Source organism: Nymphaea colorata, chromosome 1 (genome assembly GCF_008831285.2).
Source record: "Nymphaea colorata isolate Beijing-Zhang1983 chromosome 1, ASM883128v2, whole genome shotgun sequence".
Classification (NCBI taxonomy): domain Eukaryota; kingdom Viridiplantae; phylum Streptophyta; class Magnoliopsida; order Nymphaeales; family Nymphaeaceae; genus Nymphaea; species Nymphaea colorata.
Genome location: NC_045138.2, coordinates 23,581,737 through 23,594,328, shown reverse-complemented (window position 1 = coordinate 23,594,328; position 12,592 = coordinate 23,581,737). Strand labels below are relative to the sequence as shown.

The 12,592-nt window shown below is 40.4% G+C and overlaps 1 protein-coding gene across 1 annotated transcript; it reads right to left on the bottom strand.

Annotated features, from left to right (window-relative positions):
• Window positions 1–1,598: 1,598 nt before the first annotated feature.
• Window positions 1,599–11,480, bottom strand: LOC116259403 (squamosa promoter-binding-like protein 14). The gene is made up of 3 exons (XM_031637203.2): window positions 10,791–11,480; window positions 2,586–2,719; window positions 1,599–2,474 (listed from the first exon to the last, which is right to left on the bottom strand). The coding sequence occupies exons 1-3, from the start codon at window positions 11,210–11,212 to the stop codon at window positions 1,750–1,752; spliced, it is 1,281 nt and encodes a 426-aa protein (XP_031493063.1). The 5' UTR covers window positions 11,213–11,480; the 3' UTR covers window positions 1,599–1,749.
• Between the last annotated feature and the right edge of the window lie 1,112 nt (window positions 11,481–12,592).

Below are 12,592 nucleotides of genomic sequence, written 5' to 3'. Positions count from 1 at the left end.
TTAAGGAAGGGAGTTGGAGGCACTTCTCCAACGTGAACTCAAATGCCACTTCACTTGAACCACTCTCATTTATGATCAGACTGTTAGTTGCAAAATTGGATATTGCAGCTGCCATAGTTGTTGGTTTTCCTTTCTGGTCGCTGTATTTGAGTTTGCATTTGTATCACAAGGTCGCTGTATTTGAGTTTGCATCTGCTGCGAAGAAAGATCTGTTGTTGATGATGACTTTTCACGTCATCAGTCGAGGCCAGAAGCACGGATTGATATTATAGCCTCACCATAATTTACATAATGGCCTCTCTCTCTCTTTCTCCTCTCTCCCTCGTGCAGTGTGCCAAGATATCTCCTAGCATACTAGACCATGTTTGCGGCGAAGACTCCTCTAGGATCAGGAAACCCAAGGATAGGAGGCAACCTTTTTTAGAATATGCTTAGTGAGTTTGTGGTTGTTAACCATTCATAAAATACTAGAACTAATATTTCATGAATCTACTCCAACCATGTGATAGATTCATGGGACTTTCACTAGTGCCCCTACTGCCAAACAACTCCTAGGATTGACCTAAACTTGAAAAATGTGGAAGTGGCATTTTATCAAAGGAGTATATGATTTTATGTTGTCTTTCCTTTCTCCTTTTGGTTTCTGCACGAACACTGACAAAGTTTTGGATCTAGCCTTTGGTTTCTGCACGAACACTGACAAAGTTTTGGATCTAGCCTTTCAAGGGCTTTGGCACTGGAAGTTGCTGCGTTCATTCCCCTTACGGTTTATTAACCAGTGAATGTTATACAGGGGCATATCAAGTATGATTGCGGTCAACAGTCCACCATCTTTTTTTGCCTTGTCAAGATTCACTATCATCCTTTTTCTCCATTGAACAAGGAGTTCCCTTCATGACCTCCATGTTTGGATGGGAGACCTGCAAACACTTATCTAACTCTTCAAAGCTCTTCACCTTGAAACCACCAACTGCTGAGGGATCCCATCATCTTCTACCCATATACGCTTAATCATGCACCTACCCAGAGTAGAGCTTAGGTCCTCTCAGTTGACCGTCAAATAATACATTTTCAGCAGAAAGGCCTTTGTCATCTCAAAAACTTCACATCCACAATTGTTGACTTCTACGAAAAATGTAATACATGGATACAATTTAAGTGATCTAGGCAACATAGTAAATGAACCACAAAAAGTCCATCTCTATAGTACGATTTTGCAGAAGCACTCGAGTAGCAGACAGGGTGCACAGTTGAGGGCATGGCTTGAAGGTAGGGGAGATCCTTCGCCATTGGAAGTCATTATTGTCCGCACCAAAAAGAGTTACATATAGAGGGGAAAACGGAGCTAAATGACGGGACTTCCCAACACAGTGAGCTACAAGGATCTCCATAACTCCAGGAGATTCCATGCTGCCCGTTGTCCCCGCTTATTGCATGGATCACAGAGTGTGCTAGAACGATGCTCGTCGCCAACATGCAAAACTCAGCGAGGTCATCACAGAGATCATGATAGCAATTACTACTGGAGGCTATAAGATAAACCGGTTCACGGTGTATAACAGACACACGAGACCATGGCAAAAGAGTGCAAAGTCAAATAAAGAAAGTCCAAAGATGATGTTCCATATCATGGACGATCAAATGCAAGTGCGAACTACACTGAGCTCTTACTTGACCAATAACAGTGTTCTCCAAAATATCGGAAACCCGAAAAAGAAGCATTCAATCCATTGCTAATGAGGGACCATGCTACAGACCCCAGTGCGGATTATGATTAGAAGGGCCAAATGACCTCAAGTGTCCAGGGTCCATCAACCTACCTCCTTGTGGCACCAACTCGAGCTCACCAGGAAATTGGCTGCCATGCAATTCTGATACTTGCTTCAAGTCCAGTTCAGACTGGATGTCCTGAGAATTTGAGCCTTCATTGCCTCTGAAATTCCATCCACTACCCCTGGTCCTAGCAGGTGAAAGCGGCTCCAGAATGGCAGTTGGAGGGTATGCACTAAATGAAGGAAATGGTGCAGACCATTGTGATGAAACTGTAAGCAGCTTGTCAGCATTGACACCAGAGCAGGGCTGAGCACCAGGGCATGGAGCTATAGCAGCATCTTCCTCATTGATGAAGTGGTTAACAGAAATAAGGCCTGAAGCCCGGCCTTTTAATCCCAATGGCTGGGGTGACAGAAGAGAGAGAGCACAACCTTGGTTGGAGACTCCTGAGAAACAACCGCTTGATGAAATTTCCTGGCCGGAAAAGCTGGACCCACCAGGTAAGCCTTGTAAAAATGGATGGACTCCTGGAGACAAAATGTCAGCAGTAGGCGCATCTGCTGGCCAGACATGTGGAGCATATTTTTCAGTAGATTGAACTTGGTTTGGTACACGTTCACTGGCTCTGATGGTTGGCCAAACATCTTTCCCAGCCTGCCTTGGGAAGGTAAAGTCTGTCAAGAGTCCAATTCTGCTGTCCTCTGTCATAGTGAGCAAAATCAGTGCGGTTTCTGCAGATGCATTCAACTACACATTCAAGTGAACTAGGTAAGCTACCTGCACGAGATACCATTAACACAACGGATACTTACCATAGAGAGACGAAAATCGTCCAAAGTGGGATGATGCTGAACCATGTGGTGGCTTCCTGCGACGTGCATTATGGCCGGCCAAACGTCTACGGCAGCTGCGCTTTCCTTGGTCAAATTCAGACAGCTGATGAAATCTACATGAAACAAAAATTTAATGTCACTGTAAACACAACTAATGAGAGATTGAAAACCAGAAGAAGCTGCAGATAAGGTGCATAGGCGGATTAAAGCATATATAACCTTTTTCATTAAGCCCAATCCCTTGTGTTTATATCATGCTAGAATTTGATTGCATCCTAGCAAGATAACTTACGTCAACCATCCAGCCAAAACAAACATAATCAACTGGATATACCAAAACCAAACCTGGGAAGAGAAAAGCCATCAATTATTCAATTAAAACAGTAGTTTAGGACCTAAGACATTATTTATTAGCTATGAAGGTTTAGAACTGAAGTTTGACAGCAACCTCACAAAAAGCCTCTTATGATCCAATTATAAAGAGCATCAAAAGTACATCCATTGAATCAGAACTGCAATGGAGATTAAGGTCCTGATCGCCATCTTGAAATTCTCTTGCTCCCATATACCAGGTCCTTGTATAGTGTGCACCATATCTTCTAAGGAATTGTTGAGAACGGGAATCTACACACAAGAAAGTCTAGGGATTCTCAAGGCACTCTAAATGGCAGTGTGATAATAAAAAGCTTAGGCAATGATGCCCAATCAGATGGTTCAATATTCAACACTGCCTATGATTGGAATACCAGGTTTGATCCCTCAGATCTGATATGTTAGTGATAGAGCAGATAGCACAAAAAGTGTATCTTCATATATGTGACACATGATGATCCTCAATAGGCACTATATGGTCAAAGGCTCGCCTGGTGTCTCAGGCTCAGCTGACCACCAGGCTACCTGGTTTTAGGCCACCTACCATCTGAGAACACCAAGAACATTTCCTAGGATGCCTAGACTCAATGAGACCCTCAATAGCTTAGGTACTTTCTCTGACAACCTAAAATTTTGTTTTTTTTTTCTTATTATTTTCCCTTTTTTGAACCAGAAACTTATTTTCTTATTCTGTTTTTGTACATTCAATTTTTTGTTGTTGCTTGTGACTTAAAATTAAAAAATATATCTGTGCATGCGCACTTATAGTTACAATTATAATTCATAATTTCATATACTACTATACTTTGAGTGCTGTATATTATTTTAACTGCCACATATATATGCATTTCTTCTTCACACTTTCTTGGTTATTAGAATTACAATAAAAAGGCATTTTTACAAAAGCAATGTTAATATGAAATATGATTATATTGAGGATTTTATGTTCCCTCCTTTTCTTAAATTAGAGTAGTAAGCATAGGTTTTCTTTCAGAATTTCACTTTTGGAAATTATAATTAGAGATTTGGCAGTCAGCATTTAGAAAATGGTAAGGTTTTTGAATGCCCTATAACGCTGAAAACCATTGGTATTCACTTCTAACCTGATATGACTTGTATATTTAGTTGTTTAACTTCATTAAATTCGATTTTTCAAACTTTTAATGATGTTTATTATCATGTTCTTAAAGGTTCAATATGTTTGCATTGTCATCCATCTAATTTTTTTTTATAAGTTGATAGTTATAAGTTTTCCACCGAGAAATGTCAGCTTTGTTATTAATTTCAACAATTAGTGCTGCATTTTATTGGTTTCACTTTTTGAAGTTGGGCCATACTATGTGCCTAGTCCTGCCAGGCTCTAGGCTCATCCAACTGCCTAGGTTAAATGTAATGCTTTTAACAATGTAATCTAGTGACTGCGTATGCATTTATTTGAATCATTTTGCATTATTTTAACAATCTTTATGTGACTGAAACTGTGGATGTGTTTATATAGGTGACTATATATAATAATATCTTGCATTGCATTTTATTAGTTTTGCATTTTTTTTGGGCCCCCCTTAAGCGTATACTGCAGCCTAGTGCACCTAGGCTCTAAGTTCTACTGATTAACTAGGCTTCACCTAATACTTTTAACCTCGTAGAACAAGCCCTACATAAGATGTAGCAAAGAAAAGAAAAACCTGCAGTATGATCAATTCAGCATTTTGAAAGATCCAAGACAGATCATCATCAAAAGCATATAACATGTGAAATGGCTCCTAATGATCTTCTCCAGCCAGGCCATTGAAAAGCACATTGCATTTTATCTAAATGATTTAATGTTTCTTCATTGTTAATTTACTCAAGAACATGCAGTGAATGTATAGGCAGTACGAAATCTTGAAAACTTCGTCCCCAAAGTTTGTAGCTCACTTAAATCCATTGGGTTTAACTTCTCTAGGAAATGCATGCTGACATTAAATACCTTTGACCTAATAAGCATTTTATACTAAACATTTGTTGAAAAACACATTCAAGGCTTCAGATCAATTAAAGAACACCTATAATTACAAAATATGTTTTTACCAAGGTCTCAAAAAAACACTCTTAGGGGCCGTTTGATGGCTGGAAACCATGGAAACGGAAAAAAATTTCCAGAAATATATTTCTGAAATTGAGAAATAGGAAAAAAATTTCTATATTTCCAAAACAAGCTTGTGTTTGTTAAGTAATAAATATTTTTCCGGAAAGAAATTTCGTCGTTTGGTAGAAATGGAAGAAGGGAAGGAAAGGGAAGGGAAGGGAAGGAGGAGGAGGAGGAGGAGGAAGAAGGGAAGGGAAGGGGAGGAGGGAGGAGGAAGAAGGGGGAAGAAGGGAAGAGAAGGGAGGAGGATGAAGAGGGGAAGGGAAGGGAAGGAGGAGGAAGAAGGGAAGGAGGAGGAAGGGAAGGGAAAGGAAGGAGGGAGGATTTTGGGGAAGAGGCGTAAGGCGGTGCCATCGGCGGCGGCGGGGATGGTGCCATCGGCGGCGGCGGGGGACGTGGGGAGGTGCCCTCACGTGCCCTCCTCCCCTTCTTCCCCTCTTCTCCCTCTTCCCCTTCTTCCCCTTCTTCCCCTCTTCTCCTTCCCCTAGTGTGCCCTCTTCCCCTCTTCCCTTCTTCCCCTCTTCTCCTTCCCTCCTCGTGCCCTCCTCCCCTTCTTCCCCTCTCCTCCATCTTCTCCCTCTTCCCCTTCTTCCCCTTCTTCCCCTCTTCCCCTCACATGCCCTCCTCCCCTTCTTCCCCTCTTCTCCCTCTTCCCCTTCTTTCCCTCTTCTCCTTCCCTCCTCACCGTGCCCTCCTCCCCTTCTTTCTCCTCCATCCTTCCCTTCCTCCTCCTCCTCCCTCTTTCCCTTCTTCCTCCTCCCTCCTTCCCTTCCTCTTCCTCCTTCCTCCTCCCTCATTCCTTCCCTTCCTCCTTCCTCCTCCCTCCTTCCTTCCCTTCCTCCTCCTCCTTCCTCCTCCCTCCTTCCTTCCCTTCCTCCTCCAACGGTCAAAAAAATATTTCTTGAAAAATTTTTCCACCCCTCTGGCTGGAAAAATTTTTCCAGAAATATTTTGCCGTTTCCACTTTTAACGGTAAAAAAAAAATTCTAAGTTTGATGAGAAGGAAAAATTTTAAAATTTTGAAATTTTTTTCCACTGCTACAGTAAATTTCCAGGGCATCAAACGGCCCCTTAAGGATTTTTTTTTTTTGGTAAAAGAGTGCATAGTCAACTGCCTAATATGATTCAACAACATCTATTTTCATTCAAGCAACAGATTCTGCCCTATGTAACAAGGACACTGTAAAAGGGTGGCATACCACTGTCGATACAACCCAACACAGGTTCGGTTACAGGTGCAGCTCTGGACACATCTCAGGTGCAGCTCTGACCGTGTCAGTTGCAGTTATCCAAAATTTAGGGCATCCTTTTTACTTTGACCAAAGATGAAGGCTCTTCTGCTGCTTCCGGCATCTAAGCATCCATCAATTTCTGGCATCCAACGAGCGGCTGTTTTCCCCAGCAAGGCATAAACATTCTCTGGAACGCACTCATCTCCTATTGAACATCTTATATATATATATATATATATATATATATATATATATATAGGCTGAAATCCTCCAGCCATTGGATACTTGGGCCTCTCCCACATGCAGCCGAATGTGCCGAATGTGTGCCTGTTATATATATATATATATATATATATATATATATATATATATAGATGTGTGTGTGTGTGTGTGTGTGTGACTTAATGTGAGTGTATTTATTTGAATCATTTTTTTATTATTTTAACAATCTCTATGTTACTGTACACATGTTTATATATGTGATTATATCTAACACTTGGCATTGCATTTTATTAGTTTTTATGGTTCTCTTTTTTCTTCTTTTAATACCGTTTGAAGCACTAACTCCAACTCAGTCATGCCTAGGCTCTACTTATCCCCTAGGCCCTGGATAAAGCTTTTAATATAGATTGTATGTTTGTTTGTGTGTGTGACTATTGCTATTTGTATCAACTTAATGTTAAGTAATTGACCTGAAAATCAATGACAGACCCCTGAAACTATCTTTGGATGTGTAATGTTGGCGTAAAACCCATATGATACAGTATAATATTGTACATTTTGTGCCTATGTCACATGGGTGCGGCTGGCCAGTGCTGGTGCGAGATGCAGCAAGTTCCCAAAAAAAATTGGGTATGGGTGCGGTGAGGGCACATACATATATATATATAATTTTACTTGTCTATATTTGTAAACTTTTTTATCAAGCTTAATCTCATACAAAATTCAAAGTTTTATTAAATAAAATAGGGGAGGAGAGAGAAGAGGAAATAAGGAAGAGGGAAAGATAAGAGAAGGAAAAAAATATAAAAAATAAAAAAAAGATAAAAGAACGGGTGCGGTCAGCAGCACCCGACTGGACTGAGTTGGGTCCTGTGTTGGGCCACACCCGCTGGTGCACCCAAGTCGACGTGGGTGCACCACCATATTTGGTGCACCCATGTAACTTAGTTTCGTGCAATATGGCCTGGTCCTTTTCTCAAACTTGGGCTTTAAAAGTCCCTCATACAGGACTCCAACTTGCTTTCAAGAGTCATCTTTGTCAGGTCACTCTTATGCGCACAAGGGGAGCAACACAGTTTGGGCCCAATTTTGTGCATAGGAAACTGATTTTATGTCAAACATAGAGGTCCTTTCACTTTTTTTCACTATCAAAGGTATAATATCTTCAAGTTCAACTGTAGATTTCCTTTTCCTTCATCAAACAATTTTTCTTTTGTTGAACTTTGACTTAGATTTGACAATAACAGGATTTGGGAAGATCTGATGATCCTGCACACTACAACTATCAGTTAGATATGCTCAGAAAAGCTATATTATTTTCTATAATGGCAATTTCAGGATCGACTCCATACATTTAAGCTGAACCTTGTTGGCTGATAAGATGATGTATGGATTTACATGAAAAGACATGGACTACATGTTCATAAAAAAGTTTACCCATAGAATGACAGAAGTTAAAAATTGACAACCCAAATCCACCTTAACCAAATATTTTTTCCTAACCTTGTTCAAAATGATGCACTGAAAAAAGTTGAATGACAATTTTTTAAAAAGGAAGATATTGGCCCAACATAGTTAAAAATTTCAGTCATATGACAACCACATCAAGAGAAACTTACTGGAGCATTAGAGCCTGGAAAACAGGAGAACCTACCTAACAAAGCAAAAAGACGTGGTGAAGTAATAAAGCTTTTAGTTTCAATATATATACCTATTCCTTTGATTAGTCTAAAGCAGTTTTGTAGAAAATGGAAAACCAAATGAATCAGCTGGGGTGTCTTATCAACTAATCAATCGATTCACTGATTCAAATGAATCATTTCTAAATTGGAAACAAAACGTTATTATATTCATTACTTAAAAAACAAAGGAAAAAATATTTATAAGATAACTAAAATAAGAAAACCTTTATAGTGATATTTCTGAAATATCAAAGATATCTATGACTATGAGAACATCCTTTCATGGAAAGAGGAAAACAAGTCAGGGTCCAAGAGCACCAACTTTTCAAAATGAATAATTTGTAGAGGAGCTTCATCATGCTTTCATGACTAGTGAAGACGCTCTCCCATTCTATTTTGTATCAGTGGATTATCAGTTAACATTATGTTAAATGCAAGTCAAAAATTAGAATCATGTGCACTTGCTTAGTTGCCTTATAAATTTGACAAGAAAAGCTCTGCAGAAATGTAACAGCAGCTGGTGTCATGGAATTCAAGCACATTATTTTGTCAGGCTGACCAAAAGAATATCTCTGAATAACAAATTATAGTAATACCGATCAAGAAAACAATTTATAAAAGGCCTTCTTCTACGTAAAAGATGCATGAAAAAGTTTAATCCCCAGGCTAAAAATCATAATAAGTTACTCTTTTTATCCACAGGTAGAAGCAGAAATTAATCCATTCCCAATGTATGGTCAAATTCAAAAGTTGCCCTTCTTCCAACTACAATGTCAAAACAAAAACAGATGCTGCATATTCAAATCAAACAAGCAATGCACATATGCAACGTTCCTACCAGTATCAACTTCCGCAATTCTTCCAACTCCATGCAAACAATATTGACTGGCCCAGTCAAAAACATTTGAACAACGGCAAGTTTGCAGAAGAAACATAATCAGCTAAGCTGTAGAAACACTTTTTTATAGTTTTTCTTTCTTTAAAAAGTGTCTCTTAATTGGGTTCATTGTATATGTCAATAAGCATACTCTGCAGCTGGGAACCATCCACCACTACAACTAAAATTTTTTCTTCCCTATAAGTGGCATCCTGTTTAGCAAGTTCAACTCCATCCCAGGAAAATCTCAGAGGTCTCACAATCATATCACCAAGAAAAGCACATCCAACACACTCCTGTCTATAAACATTAAATTGACTTATGATTCAAAGATGAAAAGTAAAGGTAAAAAAGAGAACACTTGAGAAATTCCCAGTCTATCCAAAGATTACGAACTAAAGTACCAACAATAAGAAAAAACAGTTCTAAGAAGAGCTGCACCACTATAAACTCATTTTTGTTCTCCACAAAGGCACAAAACCCTCCTCAAGTCCAGAATTACATAAAATGAGAAATGTTTACAACCATTTCACGATTAAAACTAATTCCATCATTTTCAAAGAATACCCTAACTCCCCAAGATATTTAAGTGTATTCAATGCAAAAGAATAACATTCACGCCAAGAAAAGAAGTTACAGAACTATGAGGAGGGAGCACAACCAATTCACAGCTGATAGCTTCTTCACTTATTAACCACAGTGCTTCTGATTGCCACACTTTGAGACCCCAAATCAGGAACGAACCAAAACAATGTGAGAAGACCATCTTAGATCAAACTGGCGAATCAATAAAATATAATTCACCACATTTGTTCCAAAGTCCAAACTCATTCCACAACTTAACCTCCAAAGTCACGAAGAGATTAAAACAATGTCAGAGGTATATTTCAGAGTCTGAGACCAAACTGGAAAGAAAATAAAAGTCGGTTCCCATATCCACAAAATCTCCAGCGGATCTAAAACTATAACAAAGAAACGAAAAACAAGTGACACAATTTTAATCCCAACTCCAAAAATAAATATAAACCATCTCACGTCCATGAAGTACATGTGAGAGCACATCCTACTAGGAACTGAACCAAATCCAAATATCTAAAGCAACATCAAAAGCACATACAACTAGAAATCCGTTCCACTCAGCCCACACCAAGGACACATCCCCAATTAGTAAGAAATTCATTTGGGTCCTAACCCAAGAAATTAAGAACGAACTACCACATCCGTATAGTTTCTCACTCACTTATCGACATGCAAAGCGTATATCATCTAGAAGCCCATTTTAATATCATCCCACATCAAGAACACATCCTAATCAGTAGGAAACTCATTTAAGTTTTAACCTCAAAACAGGTAAGGACGAACTACCATATCCATACAGTTTCCGGAACACCAAGAGAACATCAATAGCATATATCAACTAGAAACCTACTTTACTTTAGGGCCACATTAAAAACACATCCCAATTAGCAAAAAACTAATTTTGGTCTAACGTCAAAAAACAAATAAGAACGAACCACCACATTCATATAGTTTCTCAAACACTTACACCAACAACAAGCACAGTCTAATGAGAAAAATATTCAGTCCGAACACCCAAAATGTACCAGAGTCAACTCCCACATCCAAGAAAGAAATACATCCTTCTGTTGGAGAAGGGGAGAGAAAGAGAACCTGCTACACTGCTGGCAGAATCTCTGCTCGATCCCGGCGACAATAACCTTAGGGGACTTAGAGTGCACACCGCACACCTTGTGCCTGCAGTAGTAGGCCTTAGCGCCGGTCAGGTCCACCTTGCAGTCCTCGACCTGGCACCTCGGCGGCTGCCCGCTTTGAACCAACCCTCTGGCCCTCTTCGGCGTCGCGGCCGGTGCCGAGCCAGAGGGGGAGGCCTGAAAGTTCCCCTTCGACTTAGCCGAGACGCCGCCGCCACCGCCGCCGCTGGCGCCTGCATCCTGGAAGTAGGTCCTCTTCCCGAGCTTCAACCCGTTGAGCGAGTCCTTCATCCCGTCGGCCGAGCCAGAAGAGGCGGCGGAATCGCCGCGGCCGTGGCGGCCACGACCATTCTCCCCTTCTTTCATGGCGTGAAGGTCCATGATGGGTGGTGGTGTCGACTTAGGCCTCCTGTTTCAGAACCACCAACACCACCCATTCATCGGAGACAACGAGAAAGAGAGCGAGTGAGAGACTGATTTTTGGAGCCTGAGGATCGGTTAAAAGAGGAGATCACTAAGAGGGGAGAGAGAGGGAGAGGTGATGAGGGGCAAGGATGGGATGTAAAGGGGGCCATGGCAGTGAGTACGTACACTGAGGACTGTCATGTTGTTGCAGAGTGTCTGTTCGAGGGGACGGACCCCTGCAGGATTGGGTCCTGGACCCTCTTCCCCATTCGACCCATATGATGACTTGAGTAATTTAGCCCCAATCTCGCCATTCTTCATCAGACAACGGTTCTTCTAAATAATTGGATTTGAGATTTTATCCGAAAGTTTTGGCCCTCTCCCAATCGGTTCCTTCCTGTCCGGATCTGGAAATTTGTTGGATCTTGCTACTTTAGTCAATGGTCATTTGGGAGACCGTTAGCTTTGAGGTGTAAGTACAACAGTCTCATGGATCAACTATCGGATATGGATCATGTGATCCGAAGAAGAGTGGGTTTTGTCAAAGTCCAAAGGCTGATCATGCGAATCCATGGGTACAACTACGCATCATCCTAGCCAAGTTTTCTGCACCCCATGGTGCGTGAAAAAATAGTGCATGAGGGTGACTGTGGGCCCTTAAAATCTTTCTTCTGATCTTTCCTTCAAATAAAGAGAAGGATCGACCAACATATGCTTCGTTTTTTACCTACACGACCATCTCATGCCTTTGGTTGTAAAGGTTTGTCTCTCAAATTTGCATTGACTTTTTTTGCTACAACAGTGGTTGTGAATAGATGATCTTCAACCCTAGTTGCATATATTTCGCTTTTGTATGGAGTGTTGATTTCAATCACATTATTCATGATCCATCTTCTTTGCTTTGGCAGAAAAATTCACTCATTTCCTTAGTAGAGAGCAGGCCTTGACCTGCATTGTTGAACACAAAGATGTAGTTAATTTGAGAAAACATCAAACCATCTGCTCATCTTTGTATTAGCAAGCACACTTGTATGAAGCTACGAGGGAAAAGAATAGTACCATAGGAAGCCATGTTGATGAAATGAAGAGACAAGTAAAACTGTAGGAGAAATTACAAACTCGTGAGGTTGTAAGAAGCAGTAGGCAGATCATTAAGTTCTTGTGCCTTTATTCAAAGCCGTGTGTAATATATTTACAATGTCATACTGATATTGCGGGCTTGAAACGTCATTTCCATGAATGTTTCCAGCTATTGACAAGTTATCTGGAAAATGTCATCTAAAAATAGGTTGATAAGTACATCAACTCTAAAGTCCTTTAAGAGGACTAGAAGAGAGGAGGGATCTCAATGCGCAT